A 25,994-nucleotide genomic window follows, 5' to 3' on the forward strand; every position below is an offset into this window, starting at 1 on the left:
TTTTCTTTTCTTTTCTTTTCTTTTCTTTTCTTTTCTTTTCTTTTCTTTTCTTTTCTTTTCTTTTCTTTTCTTTTCTTTTCTTTTCTTTTCTTTTCTTTCTTTCTTTTCTTTTCTTTTCTTTTCTTTTCTTTTCTTTTCTTTTCTTTTCTTTTCTTTTCTTTTCTTTTCTTTTCTTTTTTCTTTTCTTTTCTTTTCTTTCCTTCTTTCTCCTTTCCTTTCCTTTCCTTTCCTTTCCTTTCCTTTCCTTTCCTTTCCTTTCCTTTCCTTTCCTTTCCTTTCCTTTCCTTTCCTTTCCTTTCCTTTCCTTTCCTTTCCTTTCCTTTCCTTTCCTTTCTCTTTTCTTCTTATTGTTCTTCCCCTTTCCTTCCTTTTCCCTCCCTTTCCACCTGTGCTCACGCAGACTGATCTGAACCCCACTGCAACCAAAGGGAGCTCTTTACATGACATATTGGACGGGGCCCCGAAATCTCTGCAGGAGCGAGGGGTGGGGGGGAGCAGGATTTACATTTCATGGCTTTTAAACAATCTGCAGTGCAGAGAACAGCACTTTCAGAGTCTGAGTTTCCCAAATATATGTGGATGTATCTCAGAGCGTGTTACGCGGTTGAGCTTAAAGCCCTTTGCTATAAGAAAGCAGTCTATAGATACACTTCACTGCGGCCTGAACTCCACTTCTCTGATTTTGAAGCAAAAAAAGTTCTTGCCAAGGCCACGATGGTGGGCTCTCTGACACTAAAATGAATAAAGTGATTTGCATTTGTTGGGCTTGGCTTCTAAAGGCGTGGTGTTCTCCACTGCAGGCAGCCCCTGCTCTTCCAGCGCTCCGAGCCGTTGCAGTGAAGCCTTGGTGACACCGAAAATGAGCCCGAAACTGAACCAAACAGATCCAGTACTTTTTCTTTCTCTTCCTCCCCACCAAGAGTTTCCCCATTCCCTGACGAAGGCATTTTAATATGTAGGAATTGCTGCTGGAGCCTGCACGGCGATGCAGTGTTTTGTGGTGTGGGATGAACAGATTTTCCTTTCTGTAGGGTTTCCTCCTGCAAAGTCGCTGTCGAGGAGGGAATGCTGTAAAATTAAATATGGTTAAAATACTGTAGTCATGTCACACCAGATACGGTCTCCAGACTGTGCACAGTCTTTCAGCTTCCTTTATCGTGAAATCCTTTTAAAATAGCACAGATTAGAGTAGAAAACTTATTGAAGTAGAACTCTCTTGCACCAACTCAGTCAGAGAAAATGAAGGGGAGTGATCAGCCTTCTTGAATTAATAAATTTGCTCCGTGTCTGTGGCTGCCTTCACGCTGTTGTACTTTCTTTGACTCTGCCCTTATTAATAAGCTGATAGTTAAACAGCTGCTAAATGAATCAACACACCTTGATGGTGAGAGCAGGTCGGTGCCATCCTGGTTTGGGTCTCCTGTGCTGTGGCTGAACGATGGTGGCTTTGGAGAAGAGGTGGCAAAGGCTGTGCTTGCTAAGAGCAGGCTGACCACATCGCTTTCTGGATGCTCTCAAGTGTGCGGCTGGAGTCCCCCTTCCTCCCAGCCCTGTGTGTTCATAACAGGAAGGATCCCGCGGTTGGCGTGAGAGCGGAGGGCATCTTGAGGAGAATGGTAGACCCAAAGGTCTACTGGCGCCCTTTGCTGTAAGAGATCCCGGGCCATGTGCCAAGGATTGCATTTAAGGCAGCACCATCCCCTTTCTCGAAAAAGAAAAAAAAAACCTAACCAAACAAGCAAAAAGCCCCCCCAAAAGGAAACAAACAAAAGGGAAGGTTGCTTAGGGCAGGTGTGGACCTTCCTCAGCTTAGGTTGGGGTGGGGGAGAGGGACCTTTCAGCTGGCACCGAATGCGCTTTTCAAGGTGGCAGAGCTATTTTGGAATCAAAATGCTGAAAAAGAGCCTATAGTTTGTCTTGCTTTTTTTTTGTGCTCAAACCGATCAGACTTGGAGTTTCTCCTTGCTCTGATTATGCTCTACGGTTACAAGAAACGGTTGGAGCTGCAGCATTCCTGCAGGCGGTTTACAGAAAATATATAAATGTGGCTGGGAATGCACACTCGGAGAGAGAAAGTGAACTGTAAGGGACAACGAAATATCCGTATTTAAGAAACACAGAGTGACTCACTGACTGATCTCACTGATTGTGCAAAGATTCTCTCTGTGCTGATTTTTTTTTTAAAATTAGATTTTAAATACATGTTGACAGGCTGAATTTATACAGTGGGAGGAACCACGGGGAGAAACGACAGTGCTGCTTCTGTTATTAAACTACTGGCCAGGAAATAATGGAGTGTGTACAAAAATTGATTAGTATTTTGCCAATTACATTAGTGCAGCTAATAACAATCATTAAGAAGGAAATACAGGAAGCTGCATGCTTTCAGGTCTTAGGAGCTGACATTCACTGGTGAGGCAAAATATATGTTTTCAAGGTAATTTGTCCGTAAGTCTCCTGTTATTTGTGTGAAGTAAAGACTAAATGTGCGAGCTAGAAATGTTTCACTTCAAGTTGTGATAATCTCTTCTTCACTCACTGACTGTTAATAAACAGCGTGAGAGGCTTGTAAATGTTAGGATTCTATAGTGGCACGACAACATGCTTTACAATGTTAAAAATTCCTTTTAATAATGGTTTATTTTAATATATTTACTAATTTAGGTACCCGAGAGAATCATCTACAACAGTGATGTGAAAATCCCCGTTACCTGAGATCAAAAAGAAAAGGTATGTTTTCATTTTCTTTTGCAATCTGACACATTTCACGGTTGGGGGGGGATTTTCCTGCACAGCCAGTGCCCCGCGGTCCAGCCCTGGCGCGGCAGCGTCCTCGGCACTCAGGTGAGGGTGGCTTTCAGGTGCTCGCAAGAAGCACTTACAATGACGGAGCTATGTACGGGTGTCCCACTACTCAGTGTAATCCTTTGCAAATGTTTTCATTCTCTGTCTTTAAATGCTCACATCCTGACATCAGCTGTGGGGATTACAGATGGGTCTGCTGAAGATCCCCTCAGCTCATGATGGAAATCATGAGTCTGGGTTAGACCACTCCCGTACTTACAAATTACAATGGAGTTTAATTCACAGCCTTGCTTTCCTCTGGAAATTCCTGTTCTTGCAGTCTGTCAACACTGACAGAAAACTGCGCTGCTAATGAAAATGGGGGAGTTCAACTCTCCTCTCTTCCCCTGTGCGACTCACTCAGGGGCCTTTTTTTGCCATGGAATCTGATTTTTATTGACCTCGACTACAAAAAATACTAAGTGGCTTCAATGAGCACCAAGGTTGCGATGACAGAGATTCCTGTGTACATTTTGTTACGAACCCTCCTCCTCCTTTAGCTCAGACCATGGGCTGCCGTGCAGCCCACTGCACTGTGGCCAAGTCGTGAGCTATTGTAAATCAATTCTGGTTTATTTGCTTGTGGAATTAAGCTTTATATTATTATTATTATTATTATTATTATTATTATTATTATTATTATTATTATTTTTATTTATTTATTTCAAATCTGTGTGAGGGTGGGGAAGATGTAAATAGTGCTCTGGACTCTGCATGAAATAGCTGCGAGAGTAGTTTGTGTTTGTGTCTGTGCTGCAGGAATAGGATTCGCCAGGAGTACCCGAAGTGGGTTTCGTTTTGAGCCTGATGCTCCTCTTGCATTGCCCAGGGGAGGGGTTCTGCCCACAACGCATTTTTTCCTCCTGTGTTCCACCCTTGTCAATGAGAGGGAAACCAGACTGCTTGGGTTTTGTGAGAGCTTGGAGTGAAGTGTTCTTTTTGCAGGAGCAGAGCTAAGTCGTGATTCAGCTGAAGTGAATACATTAAGTGCGTATTTTCATTGCAAAGGTCCGGCACATCTTCCATCACCTCGTTCCTAGTGAAACAGTTATAATTTCAATAATCCCACAGGAAAACTTCTATGGTTCCTGCAATTTATACATGTGACTATTAGATTTATATACAGAACATTCTTGTTATCCGTATAATAAAAAAGCCAAAGCTTTTCCCCCGATGGACAGTTGTGATCTCAAGACTTGCTTACCTTGCTCTCTGGGACTATTCCTTGTGCCTACTTCTTAATATTTTGTGGTTACACTTTCCCATATCATAGAAAAAAAAACAAAACTAAAAAAAACCTGACAGCAAACTCCATTACTTTTAAGCAAATAACTCTCGGGTCTTGGAAGAGTTAACGAACTTTATGGCAAGGTTCAGGCAGCTCTGACCCCTATGGTAATATTTCATCTAAGGTTACTGTTGGGAGAGAAATCAAATTTCAGCTGTGAATGTGATTGACAGGTGAAAGCGAGAGAGAGAAAGACATCTGGTCAGATGGGGAATTTGGGAAGGAGAAGGACAATTCAGGGAAGTGTCTCTGTGATATTAGGAATAATAAGCTTAGATATGAAAACTCCAGTACCCTGCACTCTCTGGAGAAGTGCTTACTTGGTATTCATGGAGGTGGGCTGGTCGAGGGAATTCAGGACCATGCATTTCTGGCAGTGGGCAGTGGTCTCCATGGTCCAACTTCCCAATTTGACTCCTTTGAAGGAATTATGTTATTTCTGGCACACTTTTAGTGTTTCAAGGCAATTCTTCCTATGAGTGTGACTGGAATAGCTGGCAGTTGCTGGTTCAGAGGTTCTCACCACCCTGTTTCTGGTGGGGCAGGATTACGGAGCTCAGTCAGTGGTGTCGCTCCAGCCCAGGGTCAGTGCCAGCAGTTTTCAGAGTAAGCACTGTAGGACAACATTAGTGTTTATGATACACACTGTTATACCAATAACAAAATTAGCAGCTATCCCATAGAATACCTCCAAGGGTACTTTGTGGTATTTTACAAGGCAACTTTTTTTTGCAAGGGCCTTTTCCATCTCCTCACCAGCAGCTCTGGTGAACATCCCTCGCAATATGTACATAACCCCAGGCATATTTTTCCCTACTGTAGTGTATTTTGTTTGGTGCAGAAGAGCTTTTCCACCTTCCCATATCATAGAACCAATAAGAACAAAAAAAAATCCCTCTAATTATTATAGAGGTGGGGTTCAGCCTGGAGAAGAGAAGGCTGCGGGTGGACCTTATAGCAGCCTTCCAGCACCGAAAGGGGCTCCAGGAAAGCTGGGGAGGGACTTTTTAGCAAGGCCTATTGTGACAGGACAAGGAACAATGGTTTTTAACTAAGTGAGGGGAGATTTACACTGCATGTAAGGAAGAATTTTTTTACGGTGAGGGTGGTGAGGCACTGGCACAGGTTGCCCAGGGAGGTGGGAGAGTCTCCATCTCTGGAAACATTCAAGGTCAGGTTGGATGGGGCTCTGAGAAACCTGATCTGGTTAAATATGTCCCTGCTCCTGTAGGGGGGTTGGACTGGATGACCTGCAAAGGTCCCTTCCAACCCAAACCCTTCTGTGATTCTCCCCATGTCCTGATTAGTGTGATGACGCTGGAAAGCAGAATTTGATTCTGACATAAAAAACGAACCGAGGCTTTCTCTGTGTAAGGGGAAAAACCTTGTGTTTTATCACTGTGTGTAACAATGTTTCAGTTTCCAAAGAGGCCCTGAAGGACTTTTGCAGAGTTCCAAGGGCAGGATGGGGCAGTGGTGGACGCTGGGATCTAAACTGCATCCTCCCTGCATCTCCGGTGAGGGAAAGGGGCCCAGGTGGGCTCCTGGCGTTAGGGAAGTCCCTGTGGCATTCCTGGGTCCTACACTTTCACCACAAAGGGAATGGCTGGGAGAAGGGGGTATCGTACCAATAAAAAGCACCGTCTGAACTCACAGCGCAGTAGCTGGGCTGTGAATTCCCTGGATGGATGTTCTTATTCAGGAGTGAGGGTGGATTTCCACCTCCACCCACCCCCTTACAGCTTAAGCTGCTTTCAAAATAAAATAAATTAACCAGGAAAATCCACTCTTACTGTGCTGTGGCATAGTTTACTACATAATTTCCCCGTATGGATGAGTCCTAAAACTAAGGGGAGAACAAGGAGCAGTAAAGAACAGAAATATATTTTCTGTTCCCTTTCCTGTTTACCTCTAAGACCTTTCACACAGGGGAAATCAGGGCACTCTTAAAGTATACATTTACTTACTTTTCACTGCTATTCCTGCGGTTGCACATGCATTTTTAAAAGAGATTTGTGTTTTCTGCGAGACCTTTTGCATCCTGATACTGTTCGTGTGTATTTTTGATGTGCAATCAAGTCTGGTTGTTGTTCATGACATCGTTTTTCTTTTCATGGCAACAGCCTGTGGTGTCAAACCGTTCGGCTTCACCGTAAACTTGACTTCATCACCTACGGTTTATTCTCAGACCACACATCTGATAAAGTTGAAAATTAAAGTGAAGAAAGATGAAAACAATCAGATTTCTTAGTGTATGAGTGAGTTATTTTTAACTTCCCATTGTTGAATTAGTGTTCCCTTTAAAATGTCTTATTTTCTGAAGCTGATATCAAGATAACTTCCATGAAATATTATTGGCGACTTTCCCGTTGCAGTCAATGGGAGCCTTGTATATATTTTCAAGCAGATGTGCTGGATTAAGTCTAAATGAGAATCTTTTAATTCAAATGGGATGCAATGTGTTATTCTTGATAAAAAAGAGGACAGTAACCTCTCTCCCCTTTTTTTTCTGTCCCCAAAAGTATTTTGTACAATTTACAGGTCAGTTTACATAGGTAAAAAGAAAATGTTCTCAAGCATTTTAAAAAGCACAGCTTTGCTCTGTCTCAAATGCCTTTCTAGCTCGTTCCTATGAATGTGAAATATGAAAACATATTGAGCCTTTCTGAGCGAAGTCTCTGCCGTACATGACAGCTTTTACTTCCCCAAAATTCCCAGCAAAGTGAATGTAATCATTTTCCCTGTGTTCAGAATAAGTTCTAAAATGTTTCCCAGTGCTGTGGCTTTTGCGGTTGTTTAGTTCTAATGGTGGATTTTAAGTTAAGGGCTAAAAAAATTGAAATATTTTTACCATCTCTTCTGGGGTTTCTAATTTGTGCCGCATACAGAATTACTTTTCAGGTTTCTACACATAGTGCTGATGTTTAGAGAGGGAAGGAGCTGGTGCTGGGAGTTGCAGTCCGACTCACTTGTGAGACTTTGACCCAGTTATTTGATTCGAGATTCAGCAAAATACTGAAGCACTTTAAACTTGTTATCTTAGGTTTCTTCTAAAGGTCTGTTACCGTTGATCTCTTTATATCTCAGTTTACACAGTTATAAACCTAGATAATTAATTCTTACCTTCTAGGCTTTTGTGGGAGTTAAGAAATAGCTATAATGTTCCTTGAAGCCCTTTAATGAAAGCTGGTGGATTGAAGTGCTTGTCGCTCACCTCGGTTCGTACCCCAGGAAGAGGAATTATTCGTGTTGCCAGCGTCTTGTACGCCGTTTCTGCTGGGATGAGAATTCAGTCTTCTGAGCGTACCAGGGCACAAGTACAAGGATGGGGTGCTCTGGGAGCTGGGGATGTTCTGAATCACACATAACGTAGCTTTACCCTGGTTTTGAGTGAGCCAAGATGTGAGCAAACCTATGGCTCGGTTATGTTCCCCCTCTCTCTCTTAAATCCAATGTGTCCTTAATACCTATATGAGCACACATACGTGGAACAACTCGTGTGCACCTGCAAGACACGTAGAGGTCACACTGTCCTTGTAATTCCTCCCCTTCCTGCCATTACCTTTATTTCCCAAGGTTCGAGCCATTATCATTCAGCAGTTGTGCAGCTTTCCTTTCCTTCCCTCCCCAGGTTATTATTGTTTTCCTCCTGCCTCCTACCCCTCCCGATCCATAATGGGATCCTCAGCTGTAAATTCGCTAACTGTAAAGATTTGGACTTGAAATGTTTTGAAAATGCCGTGGGGGGAGAAAAAAAAAAAAGAACGCCTATGAACAACATGCTGTGAGGTGCTCCGGCATTGCGCTTCTATGGGAAAGATAATAAAGATATTAGCACTCATATAATTTCAGATAGGAAATGAAACTAGACATGAAAGAAACACTAGCTCCAGCTGTTGAGTGGGAATCAAACTAGCTCTGGGAATTACAGGTACTGTCACCGGAGACAGCCTGACTTCTGAGAAATGACCTCAGGTGTAGGAGCTTGCTGTGGCCCCTTGCAGATATTAACACCTAATTAACAATCTGTGAGAGCATCCTACATCTTAATCACCAGTGAGGTGAGAATGACAATTGCAAGGAGGAGAAGGAGAAGGGAAATGGTAATTTTTCCTCTGCATGCACCACCTAATAACCGTGGTTATTCAGATGCAGCTAAATGTGATTCCCTTTTAGTCATTTCTGTCTATGGGAAGGCACAGTAAGTTCATTTGCTAGCAGGTAGGCAGTGGAGGTGAGAATTGAATTGATCTGAGATACTCTGAAAAATTGACCCGGAGGTCATTCCTAGTTTAAATTGGGAAGTACTGCTGAGCTTCTGCCTTCCCTTTCTTCTCTTCCCTGCTCCCTACTCCCCCTCTTTTAGTGTTTCCAGGCGTGTTAGTCTGTACTGTGTAATTATTTAAACACACTCTGATGGTGGGGAACCTCATTCCCTCAAAGTTAATCAAAATAAGGAGAGCTTTTGTTAGCGGTGATAGGTAATTAAATAGCCGGCTCGGTGTTGTGCGCGGCATTGTGCTGCGGTATTGACATCCCCGCGCCGGGCTCCCCAGCCAGCCTGCTGGACTCACCGAGATGAAGGCCAACGCTAAATTAAGGAAAGAGGGTGTGAAGCCATAGGAATGATTAATGAGGCCAGGCTGGGAAGGAGAGGAGCATGTGGTGGCTGTACCCAATGTCTCCCACGGGGAGGGCTGGGTCCGTGGGAAAGGATGCGTGTTTTAAGGAGGAGAAAGTCACTTGTGGCATTTCTCCTCCGTGCCTGTGATTTTTCTGGCTGTTGTTTTAGACCACAACAGCTGTAAGTGTGGATGGGAACAAGCCACTTACCCTATTTCGACTTCTGTGTAGACACCTAGGGCCAAATGCTGCTCCTGACTCCCTGATGCCATTGGTCGGGAGCGTCGGGGCAGCTGATGGGGGGGCTCTGTGCTTGGACCAGCGAAAACCAAACAAGAAATAGCAGACCGAATTTGTCAGTCCCACCAAAGCCAGTCGGAGCTGCTTTCCTGCTCTCCATGGAACACTCCAGCGTGCCCCTGTGTCATCTGGGCAGGATCCGGTGGAGTTTTAGTGTAATGCCTTTAGTGGATGTTTTTAGGTGCACTTCCAAACAGCTTTATGACAGTCGAACGAGAAGCAGGCAGGGAGCAAGGAGTGAGTAATAGAGGCTTATGTATGTCTTAGACCTCACTCTGCGTTGGCTGTGTCTGCATCTCTCCCCTGCCATGTGCAGTAACAATCTTTTTCTCTATCACTTGGACCCAAATTATATTCTAATAAGGAGAGAGCAGCGAAGAAAAGACAGCATTGTATTAACCACTCAGCTTCCATGGAAACTCCTGTCGATTGCTTTCCGAATGATAAGAGATAATCAATGTGTTTTCTGTTATACTCACTTCTTCAGCTCCTTTCGCTTTGCTTTCACGTATTGGCCTTGCACTGAAAAGTATAACTTGACATCTTGTGTCTTCTCAGCTGAAAAGGTATCGGTTCCTGGACTTCATGTCAGCTGTACCCAGATCAAAGGCAAGGAACATAAAAGTTGAGATATATTATTTATTTCATGGTTTACATCAATGATGTTTCTCTCTACCTTTTTTTTTATTACTGCCGCTGTTTTGCCCATAATGTGCTCGAAAGTGTTTGTCCCCTACAGACAAATATTCATATTCATGTCATCCCTCAGCAGTTAACAAATGCCAACTCGCTTCAGCATCTCCCATGCACCCAAAACTCCCATTGTTCTTGCAGGACTTATGGGTGTGAGAAGAATGCAGGATCGGGCCCTTGGGTGGGAATGTCAGAGCTGGAGCCTTTCTCCCCCAGCAGTGCACGGGTGGGCTGGAGCAGCAGCCCTGGGGCTGGGGCTGGGGTGGGAGATGCTGCAGAGGCCGGACGAATGCCAGGCTTTGAGGGGAGCACAAGCACAAAGAAGACTTTTTTTTTTTCAGTTTTTTTTTTCAGTTATTTCTTATTTTTTTTTTTTCAGTTATTTGGTTTTTTTCCCTCTACCTTTCCACATTTTCTTGCCTACCTTTGGAGTTTTACACGAGTACTACAAGGTCTGGCTTATAATAAGCAGCCAGATAATCATCTGAGAGCAGTCAGAAATGTTACTCCGACCTGTGCATCCCTTTGACCGCTCAGTTTAGTGTAAAACTTCCCTTTTTTCCCCCCTCTTTGTCAACAACTGTGGCAGGTTTTCCTTCCTGAGTTACTAAATCAGCTAAAACGCTGAGTCTGGCTTTGCCCCTACCCTCCCATGAGCTGGGTTTTTTTTTTCTGCCATGGAAATAATAACGCTTGAGAAAGATCCTTGGGAATTTTTTTTTGTTGTTGTTGTTTTCTTTTGTTTAGGTTGGGTTTATTTTAAAGCTTGCTGACAATTGTCAAATGCTCTTTCTAGCAAAGAAGCGCTCGGAGGGCAGAGCCTGCTGCACCGCCGGCAGCAGCAATTTGCAGTTCTTCCAGCTCCAGTGCCTGCCTGACGCTTTACTATTTCTTTAACATTTAATTGGGATCAGGCAATCAAGTGTCTCCCAATTTTTTGCCTCTTCAGGCTGCAATAAAGCCACTTATAATTTATAATCAAAGTTTGGTGTCGTTAAACTAAACTGTAAAACTGACTTCAGGGCTTCAGTCGTAAAATAAATATGCAATAAATATTGCAATGGGGCTGGAGCAACACAGCAAACAACAGCACAGAGAATATATGTACACACACTCTTTTTTTTTTGGTGTACATTTAGTTCCAGAGGTAAGAAAGATCTAAATAATAGATAACTGGGATATATTCTTTCTTACTAGAATTGAAGCTAAGATAGATTTATAGCCCAAACTGTTATTTTAAATGCAAAATGAAGTGTTAATTTATTAAAGTCGTTTATGCATCAACATTACTTTTATGTCTTTATTTATATTTTTCAGTGATACGGAGCAGTGTAGCATTCAGCCGGGGTTTTTCTGTCTGTTGACTGTAGCGCTGCTTTGCTTGGATTTTTTTTTTTCTAACAAGGCAGCTCATTTAGAAAGAAATGTTTATGTGAAGTGCTTGTCAGTTGGCATTTTTACTGGTGTGCTAACCCAAAGGTAAAATATAAAGGCACATCTTTTCCTTGCTGGCTTGTTGCTACTAGAAGGGTTCCTCCCTTGTTAGCTTGATAAATAATTTTACTAGCGGGAATCTGCTGAATTTTTATGCTTGCTGTCTATTTTCTGCTTGCTGCAAATAAATTCCAGCACTCGGAGGGCACTAAAACTCCAAACACATGGTATTTTCCCATTTTGTTGCTGGTTGCCTAAAATATTTATTTCATCTTGTTCTTTTAATTAAATCCTTTTTTAAAAAAAAGAAAAAAGTCAAAAACCTTCAAGTTTTGCAATTATTTCCCAATGAAAGGTTGAGCCCAAATTGTACTTAATATAAGGTCTGGAGTTTAAATAACGCATTATCACAGGTAAACTAAATGGGTGGTGTTAAATCAGCCATCAGTCCAACCGCCTCCTGCTTTTCAGCTGAAGTGCGAGGATTATTTCCTGGCAGATCATCCATTTAAGCGTTTCTTACAATTTATTCCATACGTTTAGTTTTCCCAGTCTGCAATCAAGACAGTTAATTGAATTTGCAAAATAAATACTCCACTTTGGTGAGAGGATGCACCGAAAAGTTTTGGATCCTGGGTTACCACGGTGGATAGGGCAGGAAAGAGAGGCATGGGTTTCATTTTTTTTCAATTTTTTTTATTTTTTTTTACATTTTTCTTAAAGGGATTGGTTTTGCAGTTAGGGAAGCTTTATGCATTTTCAAATGGAATTTAATTCAAGGGAGGCGAACCCAAGAGCCTCTGCTCCCCCCAGCAAAGTGCCTGTGGGAGGGTGGGCTGCCACATCGCCCAGCTGGAATTCGCTGCTCCTTAGCACCACATCCTGACTTGATGGCCCACGTTCCTGGTTTTGAGGGGCTTGGCAGACTTGAGTGAATTTAGGAGCTTGCTTTAGCAAGGCTGTTCCTTCTGTAGTGCCAGGGTTTAGCTCTGCCCGAGGCCAGTCCCCCCTGCGATGCTCATGGGCACTGGGGTAGGGGAGCAGATCTGTTTGCTGCCAGTCTGATCCCTCCCTGTGGCTTCTGTGGGGTTGTTCCACATCTTCCCAAACAGTCATAGGGATGCAGCCAGCATCTCTTCCTTACCCGCCTGCTCAGTTCAGGGGGTAAGCGGTGAAAGGACCTGGATGCCTGCTGCCCTGTCCCATGCCCACCCTGTCCCCACCAAGAAGAGCCTGGCTGGATGCAGGGAGGTTGAGCGTGTGCCCTGTTCAGCAGAAAGCCACCCAAAATTTTACCCTTGAAAATGCCAGGCAAAGCCACCCAAAATTTTAGAATTATTTACGTCTTTTTAGCACAATTTGTCTCAAAGCAATCCTCAAACTCGGGGCCAAATTCTTACATACTTACACCAACCACCTTCCCATGCATTTACTGATTTCCATAAGAATTCGGTGGCAGAGCCGAGCGTTGCAGCCCTTGCAGACACAAGCCCGTTCATTTACGTGGGCACATCCCAAACCATATAACTGGGTGGTGGGATGTGCCCGCGCTGAATAGATAAGGCGAAAGCTTGGGCACTGGGGAGAAGGACCCTTGGTAAAACCAGAAATGCAGTAGTGTTGCAGGAAATCTCAGGAGGGATGTAATCCAGCCCTGTGCCAGGAGGCTGGGTCAGGTGGATCTGTGTTATGCCTGACAGATATTTGCATAACCAGTTGTTAAAGGCCCCCATGGAGAGCGTGACACCCCCCAGGAGCCTCCCTGGCAGACCTTCACCACCACTCCTTCTCAAAAGCTTTTCTTCTTGGCTCCCTTGGCACAGTTCCCTTCTATCCTAGTCCCCGCAGCCACCGAGGACAGCCCATTCCTGTTTTCTTTGCACTGACCCTTTGCATATTTGAAGGCTGTTGTTATGGCTCTGGCAGCCTCCTGTTCTCCAGACTAAACAACTCCACGGCTTTCAGTCTTTCTTCATAGGTGATGGTCATGACTCTGCTATTTAATATCTTGTCTGAAGAGTCCATGTACAGTAAACTTGCTGGAATTCAATTTACCTGTGTTGAAAAGGGCTGTGAGGATGCTGCCTGGAGGCTTTACAGCATCTGAAAGGGGAACAATTTAATTCTTACTCTGATAATATTTCTTCTGCGGATGGAGGGTAGGAAGAATTTCTTTACCTGGGTGAGTTAACTGCAGCCTCCCCATAGATTGACCCAGGAGGAATGTAGTGCAGCATGCAGCCAGAGTTTACTAACAGGCATTGGGAAACATGTTTTAACATTTTATATTCCAGGCCAGGTTGGATGGGGCTTTGAGCACCCTGATCCAGTGGGAGGTGTCCCTGCCCATGGCAGGGGGTTGGAAATGGATGGGCTTTGAGGGCCCTTCCAGCCCAAATCATTCCATTAATCTATGAAAATTTTATATATAAAAGTAAGAATGGGAGATAGGCTGCAACCTCTGCAGCTGCGGGTAACACTTTGAGATGTCCCTTCAAGGGGCTACATGCAGATATTATCACGCTAGTTTCATTCATTGCAATAGCAGCCAAGGAGCTACTGCCAACCCCACTCTGCCTTTCCCTTTGCTGATGTTGCCTCTTGGCTGTGGTGTTTCAAAGGCTTCCAGCTTTGTCGCAGTTTTGGGTAAATGCAGCTTTTCCCTCCTGGCAGGCAGAAGTTTTCTCCAAATGCCAACAATGAAAGTGGACCAAAGAGGGTTTTTCAGCCATCTGCACAGATCTGGGCTTTGCTTTTTTACTCTATGTCACTTTCTGAAAGACTGGAAAAGGCATTAGGGCTCTTTGCATGAACATTCTCTTTGCTTCTTGGAAAAATGAGGGGAAGCAAAGCCTGCTAATTCTGTTTTTCTCTTTGTCCTCTGGTGTCTTTCCTGGGAGGTTGGGGGAGGTGAGAGGGGGAGATGTCCTGGAGCAAACCAAAAATACTTGTTTGCAGAAAAATACTCTGCAGGGATTTGTCTTTCAGGACATGCTGGTACCAATTGCCCCACAGTGGGATTAATCAGCAATGTGGAATTCCAGGGAGCATCTCTGGGATGTGGAAGTTTTGCAGGATTCTGTTTTCCTGATTTCAATCTTAGCCAAACGTTGAGTTGGAAGGTGCCAACAGGGACTCAGTCACACATGCTACCACCTCACCCATACCAGACCAGGTACCAGTCCTGAAGGTGGGTGGTGACAGCTTTTATGGATAATGGATGAAATTTATCCCTGATGGAGGGTAATGAGTGGGGCATTCACACCCTTAAACCTTTGAGAAGGGAAGATAAAAATATCCTTTTGTGACACAGTTATACGAGACACAATGTTTCTTGCTTTATCTGATGCTCGACCTCTAATTTGCATTGTATAGCATTCAATTTCCTTAAAAACCCTTTTGGACATCTGTATTCCTTCAGTGGTCCATCTCAGTCACAGATCCTTAGAAAGATCCTGCTTAGAAAGTTGTCTTATCCAAAAGTATAAACTCTCTGTACACGATGGAAGTGTGCGCAGAAGTAGGGAACACAGCTCCCAAGTCAAGCAGACGTTTTAGCTGAAGTATTTTCAAGCTTTAAAGGAAGATCTTATTGAGAAATATTTGTGGGGCTCAGTTCCATAGGAAGTGAAATGAGAGTGACCTTGCTGAGCCATTGGCTCAGCTCAGAGCTGTGGCAGCAGAAGTGAAAATATTTGCTTCCTTCTCTAAAGAATGGAGTTAGGGACCAGTTCTCACCATAGGGAAGAAGAGAGAGAAAAATGGATTGTCTTCCTTTCAGTAGTTCATTTCTCTCTGCAAAGTGATAAATGCATTACTACAGTGAATTTATTTTCTAGCCTGATTACCATTGCTTAATAAATCTAAACAACTGTGACTGTCACGGTGCTACGGCTGCCGTCATTTTGTCTCTCTTAAGGAAGGTTTATACGTTAAGGATAACTTCTAGCTTTTTGCATTTCTGGGATAAAATTTATTTTGGCCATTACAGCTCTATCTGTTTGAGACAGCACCAAAAGGAAATCAGTTGTTTCAAAGGAGGGTTTATCATTGGGAGAGTTTTACCTTCACTCAATTTGCAAAAGAAAGTGAACATCAGCATTAAAATGGAAATGGAGTTCAGGAGAAAATAATAACTCAGTTGTTTAAAAAAAAAGTTATAACATTTAAAAGGGACTTTTCAAATATCCAGGATGGACAAACCAATTAAATTAACTGCATTATATCAGAGCCGTTAACACCTTGGGCTCAGCTTTTCTCAGGCTGCCTGAGTTTGCTGAGGGATTGTGTGTGCCTGGGTGAGCGACTCCCAGGGAGCTGTGGGAAGAAGTGGTTGGGAGTTATTAGAGCCACTTTCTGAGGATCACAGGGAAATTGGTACTCCAGCATTATTGCTGTTCCTGAGCGAGGATTTCATGGCCATGTGGACATTACCTGCTGCCCTGCCTCCACTCCAACTCTGTTGTCTGACATAGATGTTGGTTCTTTCTTTCTGTATCCTTTCCCTTCTCCATGAACATGCCTGCAAGGGCATTGTACCTCTGTACTAGAAGTCCTTCCTGCATGTTCTGCCTGAGTGCTGTGGCAAGGGTTACACTTGTGAAAACATACAACCTATGGAGGTCATGGTGTGAAAAGAGATCATGTACCCAGGTGCACAGATGTCCATTTGGGCCATGGTTCTTCCTTCCATGAGAAGGTACCAGTGCAGGACAATAACAGGGAGTGTTGGTGCCAGGGCAGCTCCCATGCCCATGGTTTTTTTTCTCTCGCCCTTTTCCAAGGTTCCTGCCCACCAACATAGTCCTCAGCCTCTTCTTCAGAGCAGCATCAGCAGCTTGGCAGCAGCAGAGAGCACTCAGGCATCATTATATCTCTTGGTCCATCATTGTTTTGTCCATTTCCATGTCTTCTGCACAAAATTTTGGACAAAGACAGAAAATAGGGACAGTTCAGTTGGTAGAGAACTCTTCTAACTCGCAAGATGGTGTAACAACTGTAGGTTGCAAGTTGCAAATTGCTTCCAAAAAGGTACAGGCAAAATTTCTTGCATAGTTGTATGAATTTTGCAGTATAAAGAAAGACTGGGGACAGATGATGAGTCGCTCAGACATCCACTGAAGCCTGTTGTACCCAAACTCCAGGGACATGGACACCAACACATTTGGATTAGGAGCTCCAGAGAGACTTTTGTAGTAAGGACACGTGAAGGTGGTAAAGATGACAGTTTCTTCTCTAGTCTTTGAAAAACCTGTATTATCTCTTCAGTAAGTCTATAGCTTCTTCTCTCATCTCCTTAGACCTCCAACATCAAAGATTTCATGTTTTAATGGGTGTATTCTTGATTGATACAGTGGGAAGTGATCCCCTGTGGTGGTTGTGAGGTGGTTGAAAGACCTCACACATTCCAGAATCCAGGTAACACCATACCCCTTCACAGTCATCGAAGTGTTGCTTAATTTGGGCTGGTAATACTGGAGCTGGGGTTGGGGTCTGGGCAACTGTGTTCAGTCACTCAAAAAGGTCAAGGCTTGCAGCCCAGACTGGCAAAAGCAGGTAGCTTGTTTTCCAAAGGTTGAGAGTCTTCACCAGATCTTAAGTCCCTGGACTCTTGGAACATTTTTTCTTCTTTCGCTTTTCCTCAAGTTACGATGTAAGCTGTCTTGAGGCCACTGGGGTTCAAAAGATCTCTAGATATGAATTACTTCTTTGGAAAAACATAGATAAAGGAAGCTACTTGGTGCAATCTCGTACAATCAAGTATCATGAAGGGGAAAAAAAGAAGACTAAAGCTTTTGTATCAGCTTTCAAGGACTCAAAGGCTTCTTTTTTCCCCTGTGTATGTTGAACATCTTGAAAATAAACCAGCATGTTTCAAAAGAGAAGATAGATGTGTCTGTCCAAATAGGCATTGCGTTTGGAATCAGTGCCTCTGGTTGTTAAACAGAATCCTTGTTTAACGTCCTCATTAAGAACTGTGACTTGCAACCAGTTTTATGAAGATCAAGTAATTTACTTTTAAAGTAAATTAAAGCAAATTTCTCAGTGGTGACAAGTCAATAAAACAATGGAAGGCTCAACTTTTTCAATCAGCCAACATCTGTTCCTTGTTTTCCTGGAGATGTAAATGCCCTGTGTACAGCAAGAGGTGAACAGAAGGAGAGCCAACAGCTGTAATGTTGGGGCTTGGGGTTTTTCGTTGTTGTGGGATGTTTTGTTTTGTTTCGATTTGTTTTTTCAAATGAGACAGTAAGCTTTGTCCATTTTTGGAAAGGGTGATCTTCTGGTTTTTGTGGCAGCGTGCTCCGAGCCCCATTGACACGGGAGCTGTTACAGTCGGTGGCTTTGATGCTGTATGGTGTTGCTAGAAGCACCGTAAGCTGTTACAGAGTAGTGGTGAGCCACTTCTTGGAAGCCCAGTCAGCACAAATGAGATTCCCGTCTTCTCTCTGAGCCACCCACACCACCAACAAACACCTCAGAAGGAGAGGGATGCTTTCCACACCGTGGTGGGAACTAGGTTGTATCAAACCTCACTGAAACCACTTCCACATTTTACCCATGCTCAACCTGTTTGTCTTGAAACGTCGTCTCAGAGAGAAGCCAACAGATGAAAAACAAGGTATTAGACCCATTTTACTTTTCAACAAGTGCAGGATGCAGAGTGTAAGTGTTTGTTTTAAGTGTTCTGGAGGATCTGGCATTTCACGGTGTGAGAATTGGCTCCCTGCTGTGTGAATTATTCGCATGTGGATTTGCGCTGCGTGGGAAATGCTGGCATAGCGGAAAGGAGAAGGGAAAGCTCTTCTGGGAAAGTAAGAGGGGGCTGGATGTTAGTCACTTGGGGCAGAAATCTTTTCCTATCTCCTCTGAAGAAGGTGGTTTGTCTTGGACAGCATAGCACAGACTTTTGGAGGGGCTGAGGAGGGCAGGAAGTCATTACTGGATGCACAACAAAATTAGAGAGCTCAGATCATTTTAGACATATAAAACACAGGTGAGTGGAAGTCCAGAGGCCTTTGCTACTCAGACTATCCCAACCTTTGAGATTTGCCTGCTTTCGTACGTATGGCTATGGACACCATCTTTTGAGGTGTAGGTCTGCCTTTTTTCTTACAGTGTCTTCCTGTGACTCTTCACATTCAAGAGCTTTGGTAGGAGTGGTTTGCCCTCACCCGAATCTCTCTGGAGCCAGGAAATGGACTGCTATGCTTTATGGGAAATGAATAATTAGGTCTCACCAAATTCAAGGTACCTGGCTCTGGGGAGCAGGCAACTTGTCCTTTGCTAATTCTTCTAGAAAAGGGCTGAGATATTCTTTGCATTCTTCTGTGATGCTGCGTTGTGTTTTAATACAGTCAAGTACATAGACTCATTGACCCACTCTGAAATCTCTGTTTTCCCCGAAGGTTGAATAATGTTGTAATTTTATCACCATATGGAAAAAAATAAAAAAGCCCTAATGAGATTTTGGGTGACAAAAAAAAAAAAGTAACATTTAGTCTGTCCCAAGAATTTTTGTAGCTTAAAGACTGAATATGGGAAGGTATAATTTTAAATGATTTTCTCCACTTTCTTCTTGCCCACATAAAATGATGTTGCACTCAATAGAGGAGGCAGATGAGTCATCCAGCCACGAAGCAGCTTCCTGGGGTATATTTCTCATGAGTTGTCATGCAGAACAGAGGTGACAGTGTCTGGATGTAGGGGTTCCTCCTTAATCCCTCCTTTCCATAGTTTCAGTGGGCTTTGTATAGATACTTTGCTTGCAACTGATGTCACCATATTCGGGCTCATGATATCCAAGCAATGTCTATCCAAAAGCAATGTGCAGAGGCATCTCTGTAGGAAAAGAGCTTCCTGGGCAGCTCTGACTCCCACTGATCAGCAGTCGGCACAGTGAAGAAGCCCACTGCCAGGAGGGCCCCGTGCAGCTACAAAACAGTGATGCTGCTCCTGCCAGGGACATCCTGGCAGCTTCAAATCATAGCATCATAGAATGTCCTGAGTTGGAAGGACCCACAAAGATCATTGAGTCCAGCTCCTGTTCCTGCACAGGACAACTCCAACTTCACACTATGTGGCTGAGGACCTTGTCCAAATGCTTCTGGAATATTGTCAGGCTGTGACAGCTTCCCTGGGGAGCTGTTCCAGTGCTCCACCACCTTCCTAATGTCCAGCATAACCCTCCCCTGGCATCTTCCTGCCATTCCCTCAGGTCCTATCGCTGGTCATCACAGAGAAGAGATCAGTACCTGCTGACCTTGTGAGGAAGCTGCAGACCACAATGAGGTCTCCCCTCAGTCTCTTCTTCTCCAAGCTGAACAGACCAAGTGGCTTCAGCTACTCCTCCTATGGCGTCTTGCTTCTTCCACCAGGACCTTGGCAGCACTGAGGCCAGAATTTTTAAGGAAGCTCATTTAAAATTCGAACTTTTTATTTATTTTTCTAGGTGTCACGGTGGTTTTTAGAGGCCAGGTAGAAACCAAGGGGGTCAGGCCATACAGGGCCGACTTCCTTCATTGTATTGATGATAAACAGAGACGAGCTGCAAGTGCAGCATAGGTTGACCTTAATGAGAGCTCTGTCTTCTGCCTGCAGCCAGAAGCCCAATTGTTCCTGCTGTGAAATGGCCTCTGAGAGGTTTCTCCTCGGGAAGCTTTCCCTGAATTGTGCAGTCAGAAGCACTGAGGTCTCCCTTCAAATCGAGCAGAGACCTCTAAGCTTTGGCAATGGCTCTACATCCTCATGGTCCCCATGGCTTCATCAGAGCATCCCTGCTGGCATTTGATTAACAGCAAATTGTTGTAGCAACAGCTGCCAATTTTGTACTTCTTATTGCCATTTTTATTGTTATTATCTTATTAATTTTGCAGGGCCAGAGGCAGGGACACACCCTCTGCTCTGACCCTTGCATCTCCACGTCATATTCCTCTGCATCTCTGTGCTCTTTACTTTTAAGGCTCATTGTGTGGATCAAGGGGAGCTGTGTAAAGACCTCAGAGCCAGCTGCTGTCCACTGCACGCTGCTCATTCTGTTTCTCCTTTTTTAGGATCAAAACAAACTCTCACTAAACACAGTGAAAAAGCTTCTCTGGGCTTTATTGGCAGTTGTCCTGAGCTGTTGCCAAAACCAGAGAAGAGGTGCATTAAAACTCAAATGACTTTTCCTCAAAGGCAACCTTGTTTTTCGAGTAGCTGAGTATCTCCTGCTGCATGAGAAGCACTCCGGATTTCTCTTGGATTCAGTGGGAGCTTTGGTGCTCAGCTCCTCCTGGGAGGTGCTCAGCCTTGGAGAGGATAGGACTTTTCTGTTTGGTGAACCGTTTGGGAGGCTAATGCTAAAATATATTCCTGTAACTGTTTGAATTCCCAGGTCATACGGTTTATTTAGAGATCTGCTTAGAGGTAAGTGTGAAATAATAATGCCTCACACTTCCTGGGTGCCTTTCATCTTCCCAAATATTTATTAATTAGCCCTCAAAACACTCCTGCGAGGCAGATTGGAGATGGATGGATACGGCTCCTTTCATGCACCAGTGGACCAAAGCAGCTGTCTGGCTGTATGAAACAACGCTGCCCGCAGTCTGGGGCAGATTAGGATGTAGATAACATCCCTGTATCTTGTAGAGGGTGTAGAGAGAGTTTAGCTAGGCAGAATTTTATTACCTCCGCTGGAGCTCAGCCAGTAAGCTAGGGCTCACCTCTCTCCTGACGTTGCTTTCACTGTGGAGTCTGTAACTTCATTCAGTTCTCGTCCTGCTGAAAGGACGCACTTTGATCTGGCTTGAGTGGGTGTAGAGCTGGGAGCAGAGGACCCTTCTTGGGACTCTGCTCATGTCCCGTTTCCCCAAAGTACCCTTTAACCCAGCAAGCAAAGCCCTGTGCCTCACACTGAGATTCCCTTGCTGGTGTCTCTGGGGCAATAGGAACAGCACCACGCCAGGTCCCTTTTGTTTGCTTTTGCAGCCTGTAATTCTGGAGTATAAAAGGTTGAAGCTACAACTCAAATTTTACCTGTTTTGTGTTCATGCTTCTTAATAAATCTCCAGACTCTCTTTAAAGCTTCATAGAGTGCAATTTATTGTAAAACTACACTTACTGTATTTTATGTCCACTGTAATTGCTTGTTTCATCTAATTCAGATTACACTCGTGTATAACAAGGACTACTCCAAGATAGAAAGAGATGAATTATTAATAAAGAAAGCCTGGGAATCTAGATTTTAAACATACATACTAGATACACGTGTAATATTTAGAAACAGATCCAAAAGGACTTATGCAATGTGCTTTAATCAAAGTTTGAAAAGAAGATAGCCAATACATCAAATCTTGAAAAGGAATTGGCCAATAAATCATATCTGGAAAGGAAAGTGATGGATAAATCAAGTCTGAAAAAACAAGCAATCAATGCGTCAAATTCATGGAGTGTTTATTTAAGTAAGGAATTGCTTGGCTGTGGCTGAATCTGCACGCTACAATCATGCAATTAAATACTTGAACTTCTTCAATAACAAATTATTTGTGCAGGTGTACTCACACGTGCCTCTGGGTGCGCACACAAAGCAAACACACATGTTTCTCACAGAGTTCTGAGTCCTATGCAGTATTCGCTTCAGTCTCCAGCGTGCCTAAGGTTTCAGTTCGAGATCTCTCCATTGTGACGTTCGCATGGTATTGGACCTGAATAGCTCAGTGATTCCAACTCTTTTAAAAACTATACTCGCTAGAATAGATGAGATTTTAAAAGTGATGAGACATGCCTTGTTTTGAAAGCTTTCTGCTTTTGTTTTCTAATTGCACACTAGCAGCAGCCCAAACTCCTTCGGATAATTCCAAGGGGTTTGATAGACAGCTTGAGCCCAAAGCATATTTTCAAGATGAAGACTATAAAAATCTCACTATGGAAAAATCATCATTTGCCTCACTGACTTTGATTTACATCTGTGTTACAAAGCCATGAAATTTAAAATAAGATGACCTAAATTGTCCTGTAATAATGTGGGCATGGTCGTGTACTCCTGGTGGCAGAGTTTCTCTGTCACTGTACCAATTGAAATCTGGGTTTTACTGCCAATCAGTTAGGCATCATTAACCCCTTAAGAACTTCATTAGCATTCTCACAAAGATTCTCATCCTGTAACAAATGTTTTCAGACAAAACTTGTTGAGGTCAAAGAATCCAAGCCAATAAGATTTAGGACTTTTTTGTCCTCTGTGATATTACAGATAGGCTTTCCATTGCACCAAATAGGAATTATTAGCATTGGGTTTAAAAAGCTTGCAAAAATGCAGTATTTAAGTTGAAAACTAGTCCTTCGTAAGTTATCCCCAACTTCTGGCAATATGTGTTCCTCCCCCTCATCTCTTTTTTGCTTTATAGTAGAAAAATTGCTCTTTATGTGAATCCTCTAAGATCCACGAATTGCTTTGCGTTTGCTATTACATTATGGTGCTCTTCGTTCTGATTTTTTTCACCTCAGTTCATGTTGTTCTTTTTGCAATAAGTGTATGTTTGAATTGAATTGAAGAGTAGCATATTAAAGAACTGGTTTTCATAGCTGTTTATGTCCTTTCATCCAAGGAAGTGTGAGAAAAGCAATCAGGGTTTCAGATTGACACGCTAAAGCAAGAGATATCAGAGAAAGCATCTTGCCGTTGGAATGCTGAATATTTGCATACCCAGTTTGTTTGAATTAGTCCAAACTAAACCAAGGTATTTATAGAACTCGCTTCAGTCTGTGGCCAGGCCTATCAAGAACAACTGGTTTAGTTTTGGGTAAAGTAATTGTTAATCCATTCCCTCAGCTTTACGCCTCTGAATATGTCAAAATGTAGCACCTATAACCCTGACTCAGTGGATTATTCAGACTTTCCATCACTCAGTTTTTCAACAGATGGCATCTAGGTGACCTGCAGGCTTACAAGTAGGGTTGATGATGTGAAATAGAGGAGCTTAAAAAGTAATCGCAGAGACAGGGGGAAAAATTAGAAGTTAAGATCATTGTAGGAAATGGAAAGCTGCCTTGCATGGAAGTGAAGTTCTCAATTGGTAGCTTTTACACCAAAAGTGATGTTTGATTTGTATTTATTGCAATACAGGCAGTGGTGTTGTGTTCAGCAATTCCTTTTGCAGGCGTTTGGGATGAGCTTCCCACGACGGACAAGTGAGGAGGAAGCTGTGTGCCTGTCTGTGACTCTGCTCACAGAGAACACCGCATCTTGCAGCTAGGATTTGGGAGGAGGGCTGCTTGTGCAGCACGAGTGAAACATCTTGTGGTTTTTGGTTCTAAAGAGCTCACATTCACGTTTTGCTGATGACTTGACATGGCCCACGGAACAACCTGGATTACTCACTGAGCCACTCGATGTGAATGTGTGTGAGTGCAGGCTAGGTAAACAGCCAGCTTGAAGGGAAGGATGAGAACTTAAAAAATCAAGAGTGTGATTCACAAGACTTGCTGAAAGATAGGTTTGAGTGCTTCTGTTGAAGCTAAGCAGTATTTATAATGGATTTATGTACTAGTAATTATCACAGAATCATGGAATGGTTTGAAGGGATTTCAAAGCCCATCCAGTTCCAACTCTCTGCCATCGGCAGGGACACCTCCCACCAGATCAGGTTGCTCAAAGCCCCATCCATCCTGGCCCTGAACACTTCTAGGGATGGGGCAGCCACCACTGTCCTGGGCAACCTGTGCCAGTGCCTCTCTTTCTCTGCAAAAGGGGAAGAGGCATTAGTAACATAAGGAATCAGCGTCATGACCTACAGCATCCCCACTGCTGAAAATCAGCAGAGATCGGTTGCTATGTTTTGGCTAGGACATATAGGCACCACTTTCCTTCTTAGCTTAGCTTGGAGGTGAATATTCAGTGTAAACCCTGCATCACCAGTGAATGGAGAATCATGGTCAACTCCAGGTAATTAACACTCGAGTCCTACAGAAATTCCTACAGGAAAGCATTCATCTGAGCTTGCTGGATGTATGTTAGCACCGTGGTGCAGTGAGGGCTTTGAAAGAAAACGGGGCTATGATGGGTGACTCGCTTTTCTCAGTGCTCGCTCTGCTGCTTTTGTGAACCAACATCCCCATGTAAATAAAAACCTCCATAGATCTCCAGCCTCTGCGATTTCAGTGAGACTCAGCTCTGGACTTTAACACCTTAATGAATCAGGATCTAAATTCACATCTTAGTAAGACTAACGGTCAAGAATTAAAAGGTTATTTGGCTGTACCTGTTAATTACCACTGTCCCAGTGGAATCCTTTTTGGCATAGCACATTTTACAGATATATGTAAATTCACGGTGGTGTAGGTAGTATTTTTCCGCATCACATACTGTCTCTGTGACTGTTCTCTCCTAACCTTTATGGCACTACAGAAGAATATTTAGAAAAGCACACTTAAAAATCTGTGCTAAAAAATTACTGCCTGAAAACACAGGACGTGCTGCTCCAACTGAACCTATTTGAGGCTGAAAGAACTTCAAAAAGAAATTTGGAATCATAAAACTTTCTGAAGGTATTTTTGATTCTTTTTTGTTGCTGTTTGAAAAATGAAAGTAATGGCTTTAAAATCCACACACTGAAAAGCTAAGGCTTTTGTTCTGACAGCATGTACATCAACTTTCAGCGTGATGGGGTTTGAAACGGTAGAAGTTAGAATTTAGTAAAACAAGCTTTTGGGGTCCGGTCACGGGAATATCCCTGCATGATGCATGAATTGTGGTAATAAAGTGGATTTTTTTAACTGTATGCAGGTGTTAAGAAAATAAGAGTGCAAAATGTACCAGTTACAAATGATCTGAGGTATCGTAATGGCAAGAACTGTGGTAATATTGTCATTGTTGAAATCGGCTTTTTTGCTGCAGTTTCTTAGTATTTAGGCATAGGGAAACACGTATTTCCAACCCTTCTCCAGTACAGAAAGGAATGGGTTTGAAGTTTGATTAGTTTCTTGGTTTCTTCAGGTTTCCATTTTTGTACTTCTTCAGCATTTCCCAAGCACAGGAAGGACAGGGATCTGTTGGAGTGAGTCCAGAGGAGGCCATGAAGATGATCCGAGGGATGAAGCAACTCCCATATGAGGACAGGCGAGAGAGTTGGGGTTGTTCAGCCTGGAGAGGGCTGCGGGGAGACTTTAGAACAGCTTCCAGTACTGAAGGGCTCCAGGAAACCTGGAGGGGGGCTCTTGATCAGAGAGTGCAGGGATAGGACGATAAGACTTTAGAAAGAAATGTTTTCCTGTGAGAGTGGCGAGGCCCTGGCCCAGGTTGCCCAGAGCAGTGGTGGCTGCCCCATCCCTGGAGGGGTTCAAGGCCAGGCTGGATGGGGCTTGGAGCAACCTGATCCAGTGGGAGGTGTCCCTGCCCATGGCAGGGTGTTGTAATTGGATGGGCTTTAAGGTCCCTTCCAACCCAAACCATTCCATGATTCTATGATTCTATGACAATACTCACTAAAATGTGAAGGGTTTTTTAAGGTGGTGGTTAATTTTTGCTGATGTTTAACATCATCACAATGAAATGCATTGCCATTAATAATCAGAGCAAAAAGATACATTTCCTATATTTGCTGTTATTGTCCAGGTATGGCATCCCAGGTCTTGGGGAAGAAGATCTATGAGGCTCCAGCACCAGCCAGAGAAGCACATATGGGTTTGCATGATGTGAGTGGTTCCTTGGGAAGAGGCAATGCCTGAACTTGTCTGAGGAGTGTGTGCAAAAGTCTTGGAAATTGAGGGCAGATATTTTGAGAAGTGGAGATTCAATGCTCAGCAGGAGCGGGGGGCTGGACGGGGGGCAGGGGAC

General features: G+C 43.5%; 1 protein-coding gene across 3 annotated transcripts in view; it reads left to right on the forward strand.

The window, feature by feature from the left end:
• MAF (MAF bZIP transcription factor) overlaps positions 1-25,994 on the forward strand; it is a 207,292-nt gene that overhangs the window by 9,910 nt on the left and 171,388 nt on the right. For all 3 annotated transcript variants that reach the window (XR_008452014.1, XM_054078627.1, XM_054078626.1), the window contains exon 2: positions 2,665-2,730. Coding sequence is in view for 2 of the 3 variants with exons in the window: in XM_054078627.1 (XP_053934602.1) it covers positions 2,665-2,698 (34 nt within the window). In the remaining variant the exon portion in view is untranslated. The remainder of the gene's footprint in view (positions 1-2,664; positions 2,731-25,994) is intronic.

Source organism: Cuculus canorus, chromosome 13 (assembly GCF_017976375.1).
Source record: "Cuculus canorus isolate bCucCan1 chromosome 13, bCucCan1.pri, whole genome shotgun sequence".
Lineage (NCBI taxonomy): Eukaryota > Metazoa > Chordata > Aves > Cuculiformes > Cuculidae > Cuculus > Cuculus canorus.